The following is a 16,040-nucleotide window of genomic DNA, read 5'->3' as shown; positions in this document are numbered from 1 at the left end:
AAAAAAATTAGAAGAACTTGCATGTGGTTATCTGATGAAGTTAATGGACTAGGAGTTGGAAAACTATTACGATTTTTAAAAAAGAAACCTTTTTTAAAACACTGAAGACGTAATGTAACTAAGTTCTGTACTATTAAACACTTTTATGTTCTTCGGCAGAGTTATAGAACTTGAGGTTTTTAACCAGATAATCAGAAAAATCCTAGCAGTTGCTTTTAGATGCCTTGTTCATTTCACTCAGTCCCTTTTACTATGACTATTAACTGAATTGCATTTTCCCTACAGATGGTAATGGAGTTCTCTGATAATATGCTCAACCTTGATGGTCACCAGATCAATGGTGCACAACTGAAACAATTTGTCCAGGTAAGCAGAAAAGATGTACATCAGTGTTAGTTTTGTGCTGGATGTAAAATATTAACTTGTAATTATGTCTATATTCACTTCTTGTAGTAAAACCTTAAAATTTAACTTAACCATTCGATTATAGAAAAATGTACTTGTATGAACTGTCTCACAGGGAAAAGGGTTGAGTGGGTCTACTAAAAAGTTGGTATTCGGTCCCTTGCTTCTGGTTTGCCTGGATGCAGAAACCAAATATAAGCTTGTTAAATGAACCTGATATGAAAGCATCTGTGACTTGGTACAATAAGAATTTAAAGAAAAGGCTAATGGAATTAATGCAATAATTGCCAAATATTGCCTTTGTGGAATGGGTAATCTTGTAAAGTTTTAGAAAGCATTCCGAGACTAATGTTCGTTGCTTTGTAGCAGTAATGAAAGGTAGCATTCAAAGTACACCATATTGGCAAATACACAACATTGAACTTAAGCATATAGTTACTGTATTGAAATATTTATAATGCACTAATTTTGAAATATTGTATGTAATTTTGGTTACCATGTTTATATGAACGGGTTATAGTATTCAACACAGCAAGTATAATCTATCAAAAATGTTTGAGAATCTGAAGCTCTAAATTCTAAGGCAAAAAGCTTAAAGGTTGTCAGGTCAGGAAGTTCTTGAGCTGTATAAAAGACCTGATAAAATGAACAGCTACTTGATGAAAAGTCAATAAGAGCAGAAGATGTAAATTATGTGTTTTTTGATATTGCAAATTTCTGGTTTGCCTTGCATGTTCCTCCAGGCGCTGGCAACTCCCATAAGATGATCCTATGTCTTGTGTTGAGAATTTTGTACATACTGCCCAATATTTAGCTATTTGGTCGCAAGATCCTAATTGGTCTAACATAATGTGACCCCTTTAATCAGAACTGGATAGTGTCCAGTGCATGTCCATTGATGTGGATGTCTCTAAATCGTCTGTCAGGTGGACTTGGCGTTAGTGACAGAATCTGAACAACGAAGCTGTTTTGCAATGACTGTACAGACTAACAACAACCAAATTTCACACCAGTTCCCCTGTCATGGTGAGCAGGCTGAATATGCTTTTGGTCTTATGTGAATCAGATTAAGAAATACGCTGAACTTATTTGGCTTTATTTATTAAAGACTTACACCTCTTGGGTCTCACCAGCTGACCTCAATCGAATGAGTTTGTTTTCTTGCTCTTTGTGCCCATTTGAAGTAGTAGACTCCTTTTACCTCTATTCCCAGTCAGGGAGTTGGTCAATATGGGCACTAGTTAACTTGCCACTTCCAGTAGTGCATTGGAGACCATTAAACCCCTCCTTTCTGTGCTGTCTCTGCAAAAACAACTGATCTAGTCCCACTCCATTGCCTTTTTCTCTGCAGCCCTGCAAATTATTTTCTCATAATTGTCCCATTCTCTTCTGAAAGCCTCAATTGTTTTTGCCTCCACCAAATTTTCAGATAATGCAGTTAATACCATAACCACTTGCTGTGTAATGTTTTTCGCATGTCACCTTTGCTTCTTCTCCTGTTATCTTTTGCTGCTTTTGTCAATAATCTTTCTTTGATGTCCTCTGGTTCTTGACCTTCCATCAATGGGGCCAGTCTCTCCATTTTCTTGTGTCCAGACCAATCCTGATTTTGTATACTTTCAAATCTCCTCTTTATCTTCTCTTCTCTTAGCGCTTGTGATCTCTCCATGTAACTAAAGTCGCTCAACCCTGAATTCTCATTTATCTTCTCTGCATTCTCTCCCTTGTAACCTTCCTGAACTGCCATGCCCAGAATGACATACTCCTTTGTTTGTACAGGTTCATCATATATAACTTCCTTGCTGTTGTACACTCTGCCATTATTTATAAAGCCCAAGATGCTGAATGTTTGATTAACTTATTTTTCTTAACCACTGCGACCTTCAATCATTTGTGCACATATCACCTGTGGTACCTTGGCTCCTGCACTCCCTTAGAATTGTACCCTTTTTATGTTGCTTTTCCTCGCTTTTGTTAGCAAAATTAGTCACTTTACACTTCTCTGCATTACACTTCATCTGCCACATGTATGTCCATTCCACCAGCCAATTTATGCCCTCTTAAATCTTAACACTATCCTCTTCACAGTTCACAACAGTTTTGTCATCTGCAAATGTTGAAATTGAGCCCTGAACACTGAAGCCCAGGGTCATTAATATAGATCAAGAAAAACAGTGGTTTTAACACTGACTCATGAGGAATCCCGTGATGTGACTTCCTCCAGTCCAAAAGACAGCTGTTACTATTACTGTCCCTTGTCGCTCAGCCAATTTTGTATCCATGTTACTTGCTACTGTCCCTTTTTTCCATAATTTCATGATACAGTCCTCTTGTGTGACATTTTACCAATGTCTTTTAAAGTCCACATAAAACCACATCAATAGCACTGCTGTCAAATCTTTCTGTTACAGTATCTAAATATGTGATTCAAGTTGTTTAAACTTTTATTTGCCCTTAAATTCATTCTGGCTTTCCATAATCCACATTTTCCAAGAGATGATTAATTTTGTTCCTAATTGTTTCTAAAATGTTTTCCGACCACCAAGGCTAAACTGACTAGCTTCTAGTTGCTGGGCTTATCTTGACATTTTCATTAAACAAGGGTGTAATATTTGCAACTCTCCTCTGGCACAACCCATGTATCCTAAGGTATTGGAAGATTATGGTCAGCACCTCTGCAATTTCCACCCTTCCTTCCTTCCTTCCATCAATATCCTTGGTTGTGTTTCCTCCAGTCCTAGTCACTCAGCTTGGCCAACCTTCCCAATACCTTGTGTTCATCAATTTTGAGCCCATTGAGTGTCTCGTTTATCTCTCCCACTGGTTTTTGCAATGTCTTCCTTGGTAAAACCATGTTATGTAACTTTGTACCTCAGCCAGGCCTTCATGCTTAAATTCTCTTTTCTATCCTGAATTGTCCCCATTTAAAAAAAACTCTTTATGCCGATTAAAATGTTTGGATTCCTTTTGTTATCTCCCAGCCTCTTCTCATACGTTTTTCAGTATTTTGTCTACTTAACTTTCCTGTCATATGCATACTTTATCTGCTTTATCGTGCTCATTATCTCCCTTCATTTAGGAACTCTGGAATTGTTCATCCTAACGTCCCCCAATGATATGTATCGCGACTGTCCCAAGCTATTTTTTAAAAAGCAGACCATTGTTACTGTTTTGCTTTTGTTTCCAATGTATCTGGGCCAGACCAATGTTCTCATTATCACAAATGGCGCACTCGCAATTTACTCTGGATTGCTCCTTGTCCCTTTCTATAGCCTAGCTAAAACTTGCGATAGTAGGTCACTTGTTCTCTAAATATTTCCCTACTGACACTTGATCAGATACAGTAATGCCATCTTCCTTGTTGATGCTAAACATACAGATGTGGAAAATTCTCCTCTGCCCTTACTTTATTACTCTACCCGTCTAAGAATAAATGGGTCCTTTTCGTAGTGAAAAGATGTAACCACAGGGATCAGTTCTTAGCCTGCAATTGTTCACTATTTACATTAATGACCTGGATGAAGGGACAGGATGTAAGATTTCCAAATTTGCCAATGATATAAAGATAGGCGGAAGTGCATTTTATAATGAGGATATTGTGATTCTGCGATGGGTTACAGATAGCTTGGGTGACTGGGTGAAAACCTGGCAAATGAAGTTTAAAATGGGGATGTGAGGTCATGTGCTTTGGTAGGAGGAATCACAAGGCAAGAGTATCATCTAAATGGAGAGAGACTGCAAGTGAGTGAATTACAGGGGATCTAGATGTTCTTGTGCATGAATCATAAAAAGTGAGCAGGCAAGTCCATCAAGTAGTTTGGCCTTTATTGCAGAGGGTTTTGGGTTTAAAAATAGGGAGGTTTTGTTGCAGTTGTATGGGTGAGGCCTCACCTGGAATACTGCGTGCAGTTTTTGTCCCCTTAACTAAAAAAGGATATTGTAACATTGGAGGCAGTCCAAAGGAGATTCACCAGGTTAATTCCTGGGATGAAGGGGTTGTCCGATCAAAAGAGACTAAATAGTCTGCGTCTGCACTCCTTGGAAGAGTGAGGGGTGACCTTATTCAAATGTATAAAATCCTGAGGGCTTGACTGGGTAGATGGTGAGATGTTTTCATTAGTGAGTGTGTCTCAAGCCAGGGGACATAGCTACAAGACAAAGTAATAAGAACATAAGAACTAGGAGCAGGAGTAGGCCATCTGGCCCCTCAAGCCTGCTCCACCATTCAGTAAGATCATGGCTGATCTTTTTGTGGACTCAGCTCCACTCACCCGCCCGCTCACCATAACCCTTAATTCCTTTACTGCTCAGGAATTAATACTGAGGTGTGTAGAAATTTCTTCTCTGGAGAATCTCTGGAATTCTCTGTCCCTTAGCGTGGTGGAGGCTGTATCATGAGAAGTATTTAAAGTGGAGGTGGATAAATATTTGATAGATTGAGGACTATGAGGAAATGGCACAGAAAAGGAATTGAGGCCGACATGGATCAGCCATGATTGTTCAAAAGACGTGCTGGTTGGGTGCATTGGTCATGCTAAATTTTTCCTTAGTGTATATGACAAGCTGCCGGGGTGTGGCAACTAGGGGATTTTCACGAACTTCATTGCAGTGTTAACGTACGCCTACTTGAAAAACTAAAAATTAAACCTAAAAACTTAACTTAAAAACTTAACTTGAATGGCAGGGCAGGATTGAAAGGCTTAGTGGCCTATTAATCCTGGGTGTTAGGAATGTTTACAGGGTAAATTTACGTGCAGTTACGGGAATAGGGCCTGGTTGGCATTGTTGTCGGTGCGGACTCAGTGGGCCAAACGGCCTCCTTCTGCACTGTAGGGATTCTATGAAATAACATTATGGGTCTATCTATTTCATATGGACTGCAGCTGTTGAAAGAAACATCACCTCGAGGGCAACAAACAGTGGTATTGTCAGCAATTCTCCCATCCCATGAAAGAAATAAAATGCACAAATCTGGTCAATCCATTGTTTACCAGTTCTTTCATACTTGAACCATTTTTCTGAAGTTATTCTAAATATTTCATTTTATTCAGATTACTAGTTTTGATTCTAGCTGAAAGCAAAAGCAGGAATCTAGAATCTGTAGTGCATATTAAAATTAAATCTGGTAGAAGACAATGCAAGCATCTTAATTCAAAGAAAATTGCATTTTGAAAAGTGTAGCTACTTTCTTTGAAGAAGCCTTAATGGATTGCACTAAACTGCTGTATTTAAAGGTAAGTTATTAAGATCAGCTGTAGTTTTTCCAACAAGGGTTTGTCATTATCAAGATTTCCTACATTTGTAATTCTAAACATTTTTAGCATGTTTACATATCACAGAATGAAAGTTCAAATCATTTTGTTTCAGCAACATGGCATGCTCAAGCAGCAAGATCTTAACATTGCTATGATGGTAACATCCCGTGAAGTCTTCAGTGCACTTTCTCAGCTTGTTCCATGTGTTGGATGTCGACGCAGCGTGGAGCGTCTTTTCTCTCAGCTAGTAGAATCTGGCAATCCAGCCTTGGAGCCACTCTCAGTTGGGCCCACAGGAGTTCTTTCAGTAACTCGTGCCTGCATGACTGACGCAAAAAAGCTGTTCACGTTATTTTATGTGCATGGGTAAGTGAATTATTTTAGATTAGATTTTTAGAGCCCATTTTGCTAAATCATTTAACTATTGTGACTGTTTCCTGACTGTACTTGATGTTTAAATCTACTCTGAAATGTGTTGAATAAATGTACAGAAATATTTATAACTAACTGAAATATACTAGGTTGTGCATACTGCTCTTGCCCTATGTTGCTCAATTTGGGTAAGGTTGTCTGAGTAGTTTCTTGACTATCAATCGGATTTCAACTACCTATTTAGAGGAATGCATTGTTTAATCTGTATGCCATACCTTGTAATATTAACTTGATTGAAAAGGGAACAAGAAAAACTTTTGATTCAACAGGAAATAAATATTATAGGTTTAACTAGTAAATATGACCAGGTAAATTGAAGTGATTGTTGTTTGAGGAACAATTTTAAAACTTATTAAACTGAAAAGTGTGTACTTATCACTCCCGAATACGTTAATTACAACTAAATCTCATTTAATCCTGCACATGTCTAACTTGGAAATTAGTTGATGGATTTGGCTTGAATAAATCTATTGGTGGTGAGCTTGGAGCTGTGCAGTAGTGATATTTCAAATCAGTGATGCATTTTTGTCACCCCATGAGCTGTGAAGTAGAGGTAGCTAGACCAGTCGAGAATAATTTCAACATTAAACTCAAGTGTTGAATATAGTACTGGATTGTAACTAAATTTGTAGCAAAAAGCATGTTGACTGAAATGAGCAACTTGACTCATTGACAAAAGTTCAACTTCACAAAAGAACATTTTAAAGGTTGCATACAGTTGGTCCATTTTAGATTTTCGATGATTTAATTGACTTGCCTGAACCTATAGCTGTTCAATAGCAAATGTTCAATTTTCTAATTCTGCTAAGATGATAGCCATGCCCTTTCTTTCCAGAGGCCTACCTATGTTTTGGAGGCTTGGGTCATGGTTTCCCTTTCCCTGACCTTACTACTTTGCTCTATAATTGAGGGTTATGATGATTTTTAAATGTTTCTTGCCTGCTTTTAATGTTTATTTTGCTGCATATATTGGAGCCTGGCCTTGGTCTTGGTGTTTATCAAATGAAAGGTGATGCAGAAGGGCAGACACAGCAAATTATTTTGGTCTTTTCTTTTCCTTCTCCAATCCAGTGAAACCCAACCAAGAGTTCTGAATGTATAAGATGTGTAATCCAACATCATAGTCGTAGGCTACCTATGGGCAGCGCTGCAGACGTTTGTCCATTTTGGAGAATGTTTTTGTTAATGTTCCATACAGTTAAGTTCTGAATAATTTCTTCTTAGGTCCAAACTAAATGAGACTATTGACGCAATTCCTAAAAGTAAAAAGAACAAAAGATGTCAATTACATTCGTTAGATACGCACAAGCCAAAACCTTTAGGGTAAGTAATACCTACAGTTCTTCTATACTAGATTATAGTGTAAATTTTAAAAATGTAGCTGCACTTCTATGGCAGTGTAAAACCTTTGTTGGGTTATAAATTCAATCTAACCTATAAAGCCAATTTTAGTTGTATGAGAGGAGGATTTTAATCACTTTTGAATACAATGGTTAGTAAATCAGGGCAAATTAGCTATTCTTGGTTAGTTATTGGTGTTACTTTTAGTTGAAGGTTATTCATCAAGTTAATTTGGTTATCGAGATGTTTCAGATAATCTTGAAAATAAGAATTTGAATGAAATATAGTTCCTTTATTCTCTAATATCTTAATAGTTTTCGTGAAATTTTCAGGACTTTATTCATGATCAGTGGCTCAAAGGAATATTTGCTGGTACCACTGAAGGAAATTTGAGGGTGAGGGTGATGCGCGATTAATTCACACGGGAGGCTAGAACGTACCCGGGAATAAAGGCTTTTATTCACGACAAATAGGAGCACACTACTTAACAATATTATCCCAGACTAAAGACTGCTAGGAAGTAGCAGTGACCTTTATACTCCTGTAAGAAGGCGGAGCCGAACGGAGTGTACCATATAAACAATAATAACAGGTGGCACACCCAAACCCTAACCCCAACAGTAACAAGCGTAACATATGTACAAGTACCCATAGTGGTAACCATCTATGGTTCACCACAGAGGGAGAGACATTTTTCAATTGCAGTGGTATCTGTTTGGTTCAAGGCCTAAATTGGAGATTAGTGGCACATCTTCATGCGTACATGCTCTTAGGTTTATTGGATCTAACTTGATTTTGCATTTTCGATACTTAGTTACCTACATCTCCTCCATTGTATAGTTAACCTTTACCTTGTGGATCAGTTATTTATAAAACCTGATTTTTCAGTATGGCAATGAAATCTGCTCTGCAATGTTTCTAATCTTGCAGCAAAGTTTGGGTATTTTCAAAAGTAAGTGCATTGTGCTAGATTGGCATTTTTATTCACCAGTTTCATCTGCATATCCATTACCTCAGCTCTGTTTCTATGCTGATGAGAAAGGCTTAACTATCTAAAGTATCGGTGGCATGCTTTGAGTTGTCCTATATTGTTCCTTCCAATTTGTCATGGGCCTGAGGAAACGGGCTTGGAGCAATAGCTTGTACATCCAGAGTTTGAGGCTTAACATTGGGTAAGAGGCAAGCAACTGTTGCTGAACAGTGGAAACTATTGGAACCATTGTTTAGCAGGCTATATCATGGCCAGAATGATGGTGATAATGTACTCTTGGTGACATAGGACTGCTCATGAGTTCCTTTATCCACTTAGTGGGTGCCCACTTTTATTAGGCCAACTGTTGACTCTGGTAGATTTGGGTGAGTAGACAGATGGGGCAAGATCATCTCTCAAGGCTGAATTAGCTCTTTGACCTGCTTGCTGATAGAAGTTCAAAACTGGGTCTGCCACCTCTGGCAGACTTGGTAATCAAACACCTGAGGCAACAGGCTCAACAGTACTTGTGAGGAGCACTGGTAATTGGCTCATGAATGGGACTTGGAAAACTAATACTGAAACTGAAAACTGGGATGTGTTTCCACTTAGTTCCAGATAAACCTTCAGGTCACTTGACTGACTCACTTTTCAAACTTCACAAATCACTGCCAATAGTTGATGTATTCCAGAGGTTCCTCATCTTATCTTCCCAATGATAAAGCAGCTATTTAAAGGAAGATAGTGGTAAAATTAGTTTCTGCAAACTCAAGATATGGCTGAATAAATGTCGTACAGAAGGATTTAGAAATTTGAGATGGACAGAAACCAGGCCTTTGGGGTCCCAGTTTGAAAGCCTGTGTCCTGCCCTGATTGGACAACTAGTGTGATGTTTGATGGTGCATTATGCTGCTAATCTGGTTGGTCTCAGCTGGTTGAACAATTCAGTGTCAGTGCATAATAGAGGGTGCCTAAGGAGCTCTTTAGATTGGTGCCTCCTTGGGAGAGATGGAAGTGTGCAAATCATGTGAAGGTCAGTCAGCCTATTGGTCTGTGCTGCTGGTTTTAAAATCAATTGTTTCCATTCCATTGGCCTTTTTCAAATAAATTCAATTTCTTTTAAAAGTTTGTGGATTTTACACTTGCTATACTCCCTTAGGTATGGCATGCCAAGTCCTAACAAGCTTCCTTGAGTTATTTTTAAAAGTCTCCTTCCCTGGACCTCTTATTTTGTTCCTCCCATTATCTTGTACTTGGGTTGGTGGAAAGTGTTTTTCCCAATTTGCCATATTCTTTAACAATTCAATATTCTTTTGAACAATTCAACGAGGCTTCTTAAATTCTGGCAATTAATGGAGCCTCAGTCTATTGTCTCGTAATGAAAACCTCTCATCCATTGTACTATATTAGGTCAATTTTGCACCTTCTCAATGGATTTTGCCATTTTTTCCTTCTGTTTAGATTTGTATCTCTGAACCCCAAAGTCTGCCTGCACCTCTTCAGTGTATGTGTCCTTTATTGTTTATCCTCCCAAAATGAATCCCCTTGTATTTCTTGTTATGTGGAATAAAACTACATTTTGCTGCTCAAGTGTTCATGGCAAATCATTGTATCAACATAATAATCTCGGTGTACTGTTCGTGATGGTAACAGCCATCAAGTAGTAAAAGTTTGATCATTGAGCTAATGAATTTCATTGCACCAAGCAGATTGAACTACAAATTCCAGAAAATTAGATTTTATGCATTTTATATCTTCTCTATTCTGGGACCACCTATTGTTGCGTAGCATAAATTGGTATTTGAATGTTTTTGACTGTTTATTAAGGACATTTTCAAACTTCTTATTACTATTTTTGTGCGTGCATCAAAAAAAAACTCTAAGTTGGCCTTTGATAAATCATCTTGTACTTTAAGGCCAACACTCTCTGCAGTGAGGAGGTGCCTGTCTTCAAGTCATGAGCTGATGCAGCTTCAGCTGATTATTTGCCCAGTGATTCAGTTGTCCTCCTTCCTTGGTATGCCTCTTAGAAATGCATGCTCAGGATTGGCAACTTTGAGTAGGGAAATGAAGCTGCATTCCAACATCTGAGATGTCATGGCTTTATGATAGGTTGGTTTTCCAAAGCAAAATCTTATTTAACAAAAGTTATTTGATGTCTGAAATTTGTTTCAGAATGCAGTAAAAGTTGTAGGATTTTGTATCTTTAATACACTTGATGTACATCTTTATAGGTGAAGGGTAGAAGGATGTATGCATAAATGATCCTGAGCTTGTTAACTCTTCTGCAAATTACAGTGAAGGGAACAGTGGCAGTGGAAACGCAGAGAGAGCACTAGGGTCAGATAAGAAAAGTAATGGAGACAGCAAGAAAGAAGTCAGATGTAGCATCCTTTTTCACTTTGGACCTTTTCAGCCACCACACAGGTAACAGGGAGATAAATGTCGAGGTAGTTTATTTGAGGTGCATAGTACACTTGTAAACATTAACATATCATGTTCATACTTGGCTTTTAACCAAATTTATCCTTGTCGTCAACCACAATCCTTTTATGAAGTACATTTTGATAATTACTGAATGTTGATCTGCTATCTTGGCCTGATACTTATTGAATTAACTTAAAAAAAATAACTTTCAAAACAAGCATGCAGAGGCTTGTTTTTAGAAATTGACCAGTAACAAACAAATTATTGGTTTGTGATAGCTAGTGGATTTAGTAGCATGGCATAACTCTGCTTGTTAATCTTGTAACTTGTTACACCTCGTAGCAAAAGCACAGGTTAAAGGTGGGATCTGGAGGGTTGAGGAAGAGGGAGGGAAATGATGTTTAATCATCCTCCTAGTAATTTTTTAAAAACACTATCGTAAAGCTTCCTTAGTCCAAGTATCTATCATTCAGAATAGGTTAAAATAGTGCATTTGAAAGCATGCTTTACACACCCAAGAGACATGAAAAATACAGTTGCCCCATAAATCTATTTGTATCATGAAACTGGAATTTATATCTGAGTCATGTTTTTTCATATTTTGTTCTTCTCTCTTGCTCCCTCCTAACTAAAGGTACTTTATTTAGAGGCATTAGTTCTATGTCTGCTGGTGGCCCTCTGATCCCTTGCATTAATGATTCATAATGATGAATGTTGACTGGCTATTTAAGCAAGGGATGCAGCAGTTTAACTTAACATTCTTTGTCTATGAAATAGCAGGACTCCTAAGACAGCAGTCAGGTGGAAACGTTGGCTGACTTTATTTTGCCCATCTTCCCTTAAGACTAAAAATGTATATAACAGTGGTGAGTTTTAATGTTATTGGAGATCAGATAACTTGGCACAGATGAGGCATTAAAGCTGTCAGTGGCAAATAGAGCATTTAGAATAGCACTCCATGACCCCAGCAACACAAATATCTTTAGATCAAATTGAGCACCTTTTGAATTGTAGTCATTATTGTAATATAGGTAAATTTATATTTGTGGTTTACTTGTAATTCAGACTGCTTATGAAAACTCAAGATGTGGACATTGGTCAGCAGACTTTAAGGTTGAAGGGGTATTGCTAGTTCAAACAACATGAAACTTGATTCTATGCATTGCTGACTTAAATTAAAAATGCACTAGAATCACATGTAGGTTAGTTTAGCTACTGTAGAGTTCCAGAAAACAATGTATTTCTGTCAATCCTGCTAAAACACTCAGACTGGCTTTGGGGAAAATGGCACCTGTACAAGCTGGACGAGTCACACCTAAACAGAGCTGGAACTGAATTTATTGTGGAGAGTTTTGCTAGTGCTACTGGGAGAGCTTAAGATTACTCTGCAGGGGTGTGGGAACCAGAAGGGAATATTAGAGGAATACCAGGGTCCACAAAATGCTAGGAGACACAGATAGCACTAATATAGAGAATAGTAAGCTAAGGTGGAATTGCAGTAAGGAAGAAAGTAGTAAAGTCTAAATCAGGCTTACTAAGCATCTATGTGAATGCGTGGAATATAGTAAATAAGATTAGAAAGTTACATGTGCACATTGCCATGTGGAAATATGGTGTTGCGGTGATGACAGAGACCTGGTTCAAGAAAGGACAGGACTGTTCAATATTGCTGGATACGGGGTGTTCAGAAGAGATAGGAAAGGGAGAGAAAAAGGAGGGGTGGCAGTTTTGTTCCAGAGCATTGCAGTGCTACTTAAAGAGCATGTCCAAGAAGATCCAAGGACACAATCAATTTGGCGAGAGCTAAGGAACAAAAAGGGTCCAAGTATATTGTTTGGTGTAGTCTATAGACAACCAACTAGTGGGAAGAATGTAGACGAACAAATCTACAGGAAAGGTAGTTAGCTGCAAACATAGAGTAGTTATAATGGGCTACCTTCAAACAAGAAATGGATCGGTCACGGTATGTTCCCTTATTAAGAAAAGGTAGGGCAAACAATCTAGAGCTCCCTGGATGAAAGAAGATAGCCTCTTGAGGACCAAATGGAATACAGAAGGTTCAAAGAGGTGGAAAAGCAAATAAGAGAAGCAGAGAGGGATTAAGAGAAAAGGCAGACAGCCAACGTAAAAGGAAATCCCAAAGTCCACTTTAGGCACGTAAATGGGAAAAGGAGGGTTTGGGCTGATTTAGGGACCTAAAAGGGCATTTACACATGGAGATGGGGGGCCATTACTGAGGTATTAAATGAATGGTTTACATCTGTCTTTATCGAGGAAGTAGATGCTACCCAGGTCATGGTAGCAGTGGATGAAACTGTCACAAGAAGAGTTCAAAATTGATCAGGAGGAAATATGTGCTGAACTGTTGGTGCTTAAAGTTGAAAAGGCACTGAGTCTGGATGAGATGCATCCAAGGATACTGAAAGAAGTGAGTGGAAATTGCAGGGACACTGGCCATAATATTTCAGTTTTTCCCTGACGTTTCCATTTTGGGTGGCACAATGGTTAGCGCTGCTGCCTCAGTGCCAGGGACCCAGGTTTGATTCCTGACTTGAGTCACTGTCTGCATGGAGTTTGCACGTTTTCCCCGTGTCTGTGTGGGTTTCCTCCGGGTGCTCTGGTTTCCTCCTACAGTCTGAAAGACGTGCTGGTTAGATGCACTGACCTGAACAGGTGCCAAAGTGTGGTGACTAGGGGAATTTCACAGTAACTTTATTGCGGTGTTAATGTAAGCCTTACTTGTGACTAATAAATAAACTTTAAACTTGCGTAGATGCCAGAGAACTGGAGAATTGCAAACATTTGTTGAAAAGGTTGCAAGGATCAGACCAGTCAGTTTAACTTCAACTTCAGTAGTGAGGAAGCTTCTGGAAACAATTATTCAGGATAGAATTAGTCATATGGAAACATATAGGTCAATTAGTAAGTCAGCATGGATTTCTAATGGGGACATTGTGGTTTATATAGACTATCAGAAGGCATTTGGTAGTACCACACAATGGACTTGAGACGTCTAAACTGTAGTTCTTGGAATAAAAGGGACCTATTTCAAAATTTGTGGATGACACAAATCTTCTTCGAAGTATTGTCAACTAAGAATTTCAAAAGGACATAAACAAATTGGTGGAATGGGCAGATATTTGGCAGATTGTTCAATTCATTTTGGTAGGAAGAACATGGAGAGACTGTATAAAACCTGGAGTAAAAATCATAAGGGAGTGCAGGAGCATAGGGACATGGGTGTGTATACGTGCATAGATCATTGAAGGTGGAGAGAGCAGTTAAGAAAACATTATTCTTGGCTTAATGAATAGTGGCATGGAGTCGAAGAACAAGGAGGTCATGCTGAACTTACACAAGCACTAGTTAGATCTCAGCTGGAGTATTGTGTACGGTTCTGGGTGCCACACCAAGAATGTGAATGAACATAAGAACTTGAAGTAGGCCATCTGGCCCCTCGAGCCTGCTCCACCATTCAATAAGATCATGGCTGATCTTTTTGTGGACTCAGCTCCACTTACCCACCCGCTCATCTTACCCTTAATTCCTTTACTGTTCAAAAATCGATCTATCTTTGCCTTAAAAACAGAGGTAGCCTCAACTTTTTCCACTGGACAGGGAATTCCACAGATTCACAACCTTTGGATGAAGAAGTTCTTCCTCAACTCGGTCCTAAATCTGCTCCCCTTTATTTTGAGGCTATGCCCCCTAGTCCTGCTTTCACCCACCAGTGGACACCCCCCCCCCCCCCCCCCCCCCCCCCCCGCCCCTTCCATTCTTCTAAATTCCAATGAGTATAGTTCCAATCTACTGGGTTTTTCCTCATAAGCCAACCCTCTCAACTCCGGAATCAACCTAGTGAATCTTCTCTGCACCCCCTCTAGTGCCAGTATATCCTTTCTCAGGTAAGGAGACCAAAACTGTATACAATACTCCAGGTGTGGCCTCACCAGCACCTTATGCAACTGCAACATAATCTCCCTGTCCCTCTAGCAATGAAGGACAAAGTTCCATTTGACTTCTTAATTACCTGCAAACCAACTCTGTGATTCATGGACAAGGATACTCGGGTCCCTCTGCACAGCAACATGCTGCAATTTTTTACCATTTTAAATCATTTTGCTGTGCTTCCTACCAAAATGGATGACCTCACATTTGCCAACATTGTACTACATCTGCCAGACCTTTGCCCACTCACTCAAACTATCTATATCCCTTTGCAGGCATTCGATGTCCTCTGCACACTTTGCTCTACCATTGATCTTAGAACATAGAAAAGCTACAGCACCAACAGGCCCCTCGGCCCACAAGTTGCGCCGAACAATTTCCTTACCTTCTAGGCTCATCTATAACCCTCTATCTTACTAACCTCCATGAACCTATCCAAAAGTCTCTTAAAAGACTCGATCAAATCCGCTTCCACCACCACTACTGGCAGCCGATTCCACGCACCCACCATCCTCTGAGTGAAAAACTTACCCCTAACATCTCCTCTATACCTACTCCCCAGTACCCTAAACCTGTGGCCTCTCGTGACAACCATTTCAGCCCTGGGTAAAAGCCTCTGAGAATCCACTCTTATCAATACCTCTCAACATCTTATACACCTCTATCAGGTCACCTCTCATCCTTCGCCTCTCCAAGGAGAAAAGACCTAGCGCTCTCAACCTATCCTCATAAGGCATACCACTTAATCCTGGCAACATCCTCGTAAATCTCCTCTGCACCCGTTCTATGGCTTCCACATCCTTTCTGTAATGAGGCGACCAGAACTGGGCACAGTACTCCAGGTAGGATCTGACCAGGGTCCAAGACAGCTGCAGCATTATCTCCCGATTTCTAAACTCAATTCCTCTATTGATGAAGGCCAGTATTCCATACGCCTTCTTAACCACAGCCTCTACCTGCGACGCCGCTTTGAGTGTCCTATGAACCCAGACCCCAAGATCCCTCTGTTCCTCCACACTGCCAAGTGTCTTACCCTTAATATTATATTCTTCCATCCTATTTGATCTGCCAGAATGAACCACCACACTTATCTGGGTTGAAGTCCATCTGCCACTTCTCCACCCAGTCTTGCATCTTATCTATGTCTCGTTGCAGCTGCTGACATCCCTCTACACTATCCACAACACCTCCAACCTTTGTGTCATCAGCAAACTTGCCAACCCATCCTTCCACTTACTCATCCAGGTCATTTATAAAAATCA

At 39.4% G+C, this 16,040-nt stretch overlaps 1 protein-coding gene across 2 annotated transcripts in view; it reads left to right on the top strand.

Annotated features, from left to right (window-relative positions):
• The window catches only part of ggnbp2 (gametogenetin binding protein 2), a 65,273-nt gene that overhangs the window by 26,360 nt on the left and 22,873 nt on the right, over positions 1–16,040 (top strand). For both annotated transcript variants that reach the window (XM_078224963.1, XM_078224964.1), the window contains exons 2-4: positions 286–366; positions 5,773–6,026; positions 7,317–7,415. In XM_078224963.1, coding sequence (XP_078081089.1) covers positions 286–366; positions 5,773–6,026; positions 7,317–7,415 — 434 coding nt within the window. The remainder of the gene's footprint in view (positions 1–285; positions 367–5,772; positions 6,027–7,316; positions 7,416–16,040) is intronic.

Source organism: Mustelus asterias, chromosome 12, assembly GCF_964213995.1.
Source record: "Mustelus asterias chromosome 12, sMusAst1.hap1.1, whole genome shotgun sequence".
Lineage (NCBI taxonomy): Eukaryota > Metazoa > Chordata > Chondrichthyes > Carcharhiniformes > Triakidae > Mustelus > Mustelus asterias.
Note: the sequence above shows the minus strand (reverse complement) of the source record. Positions and strands in the feature narration are given on the sequence as shown.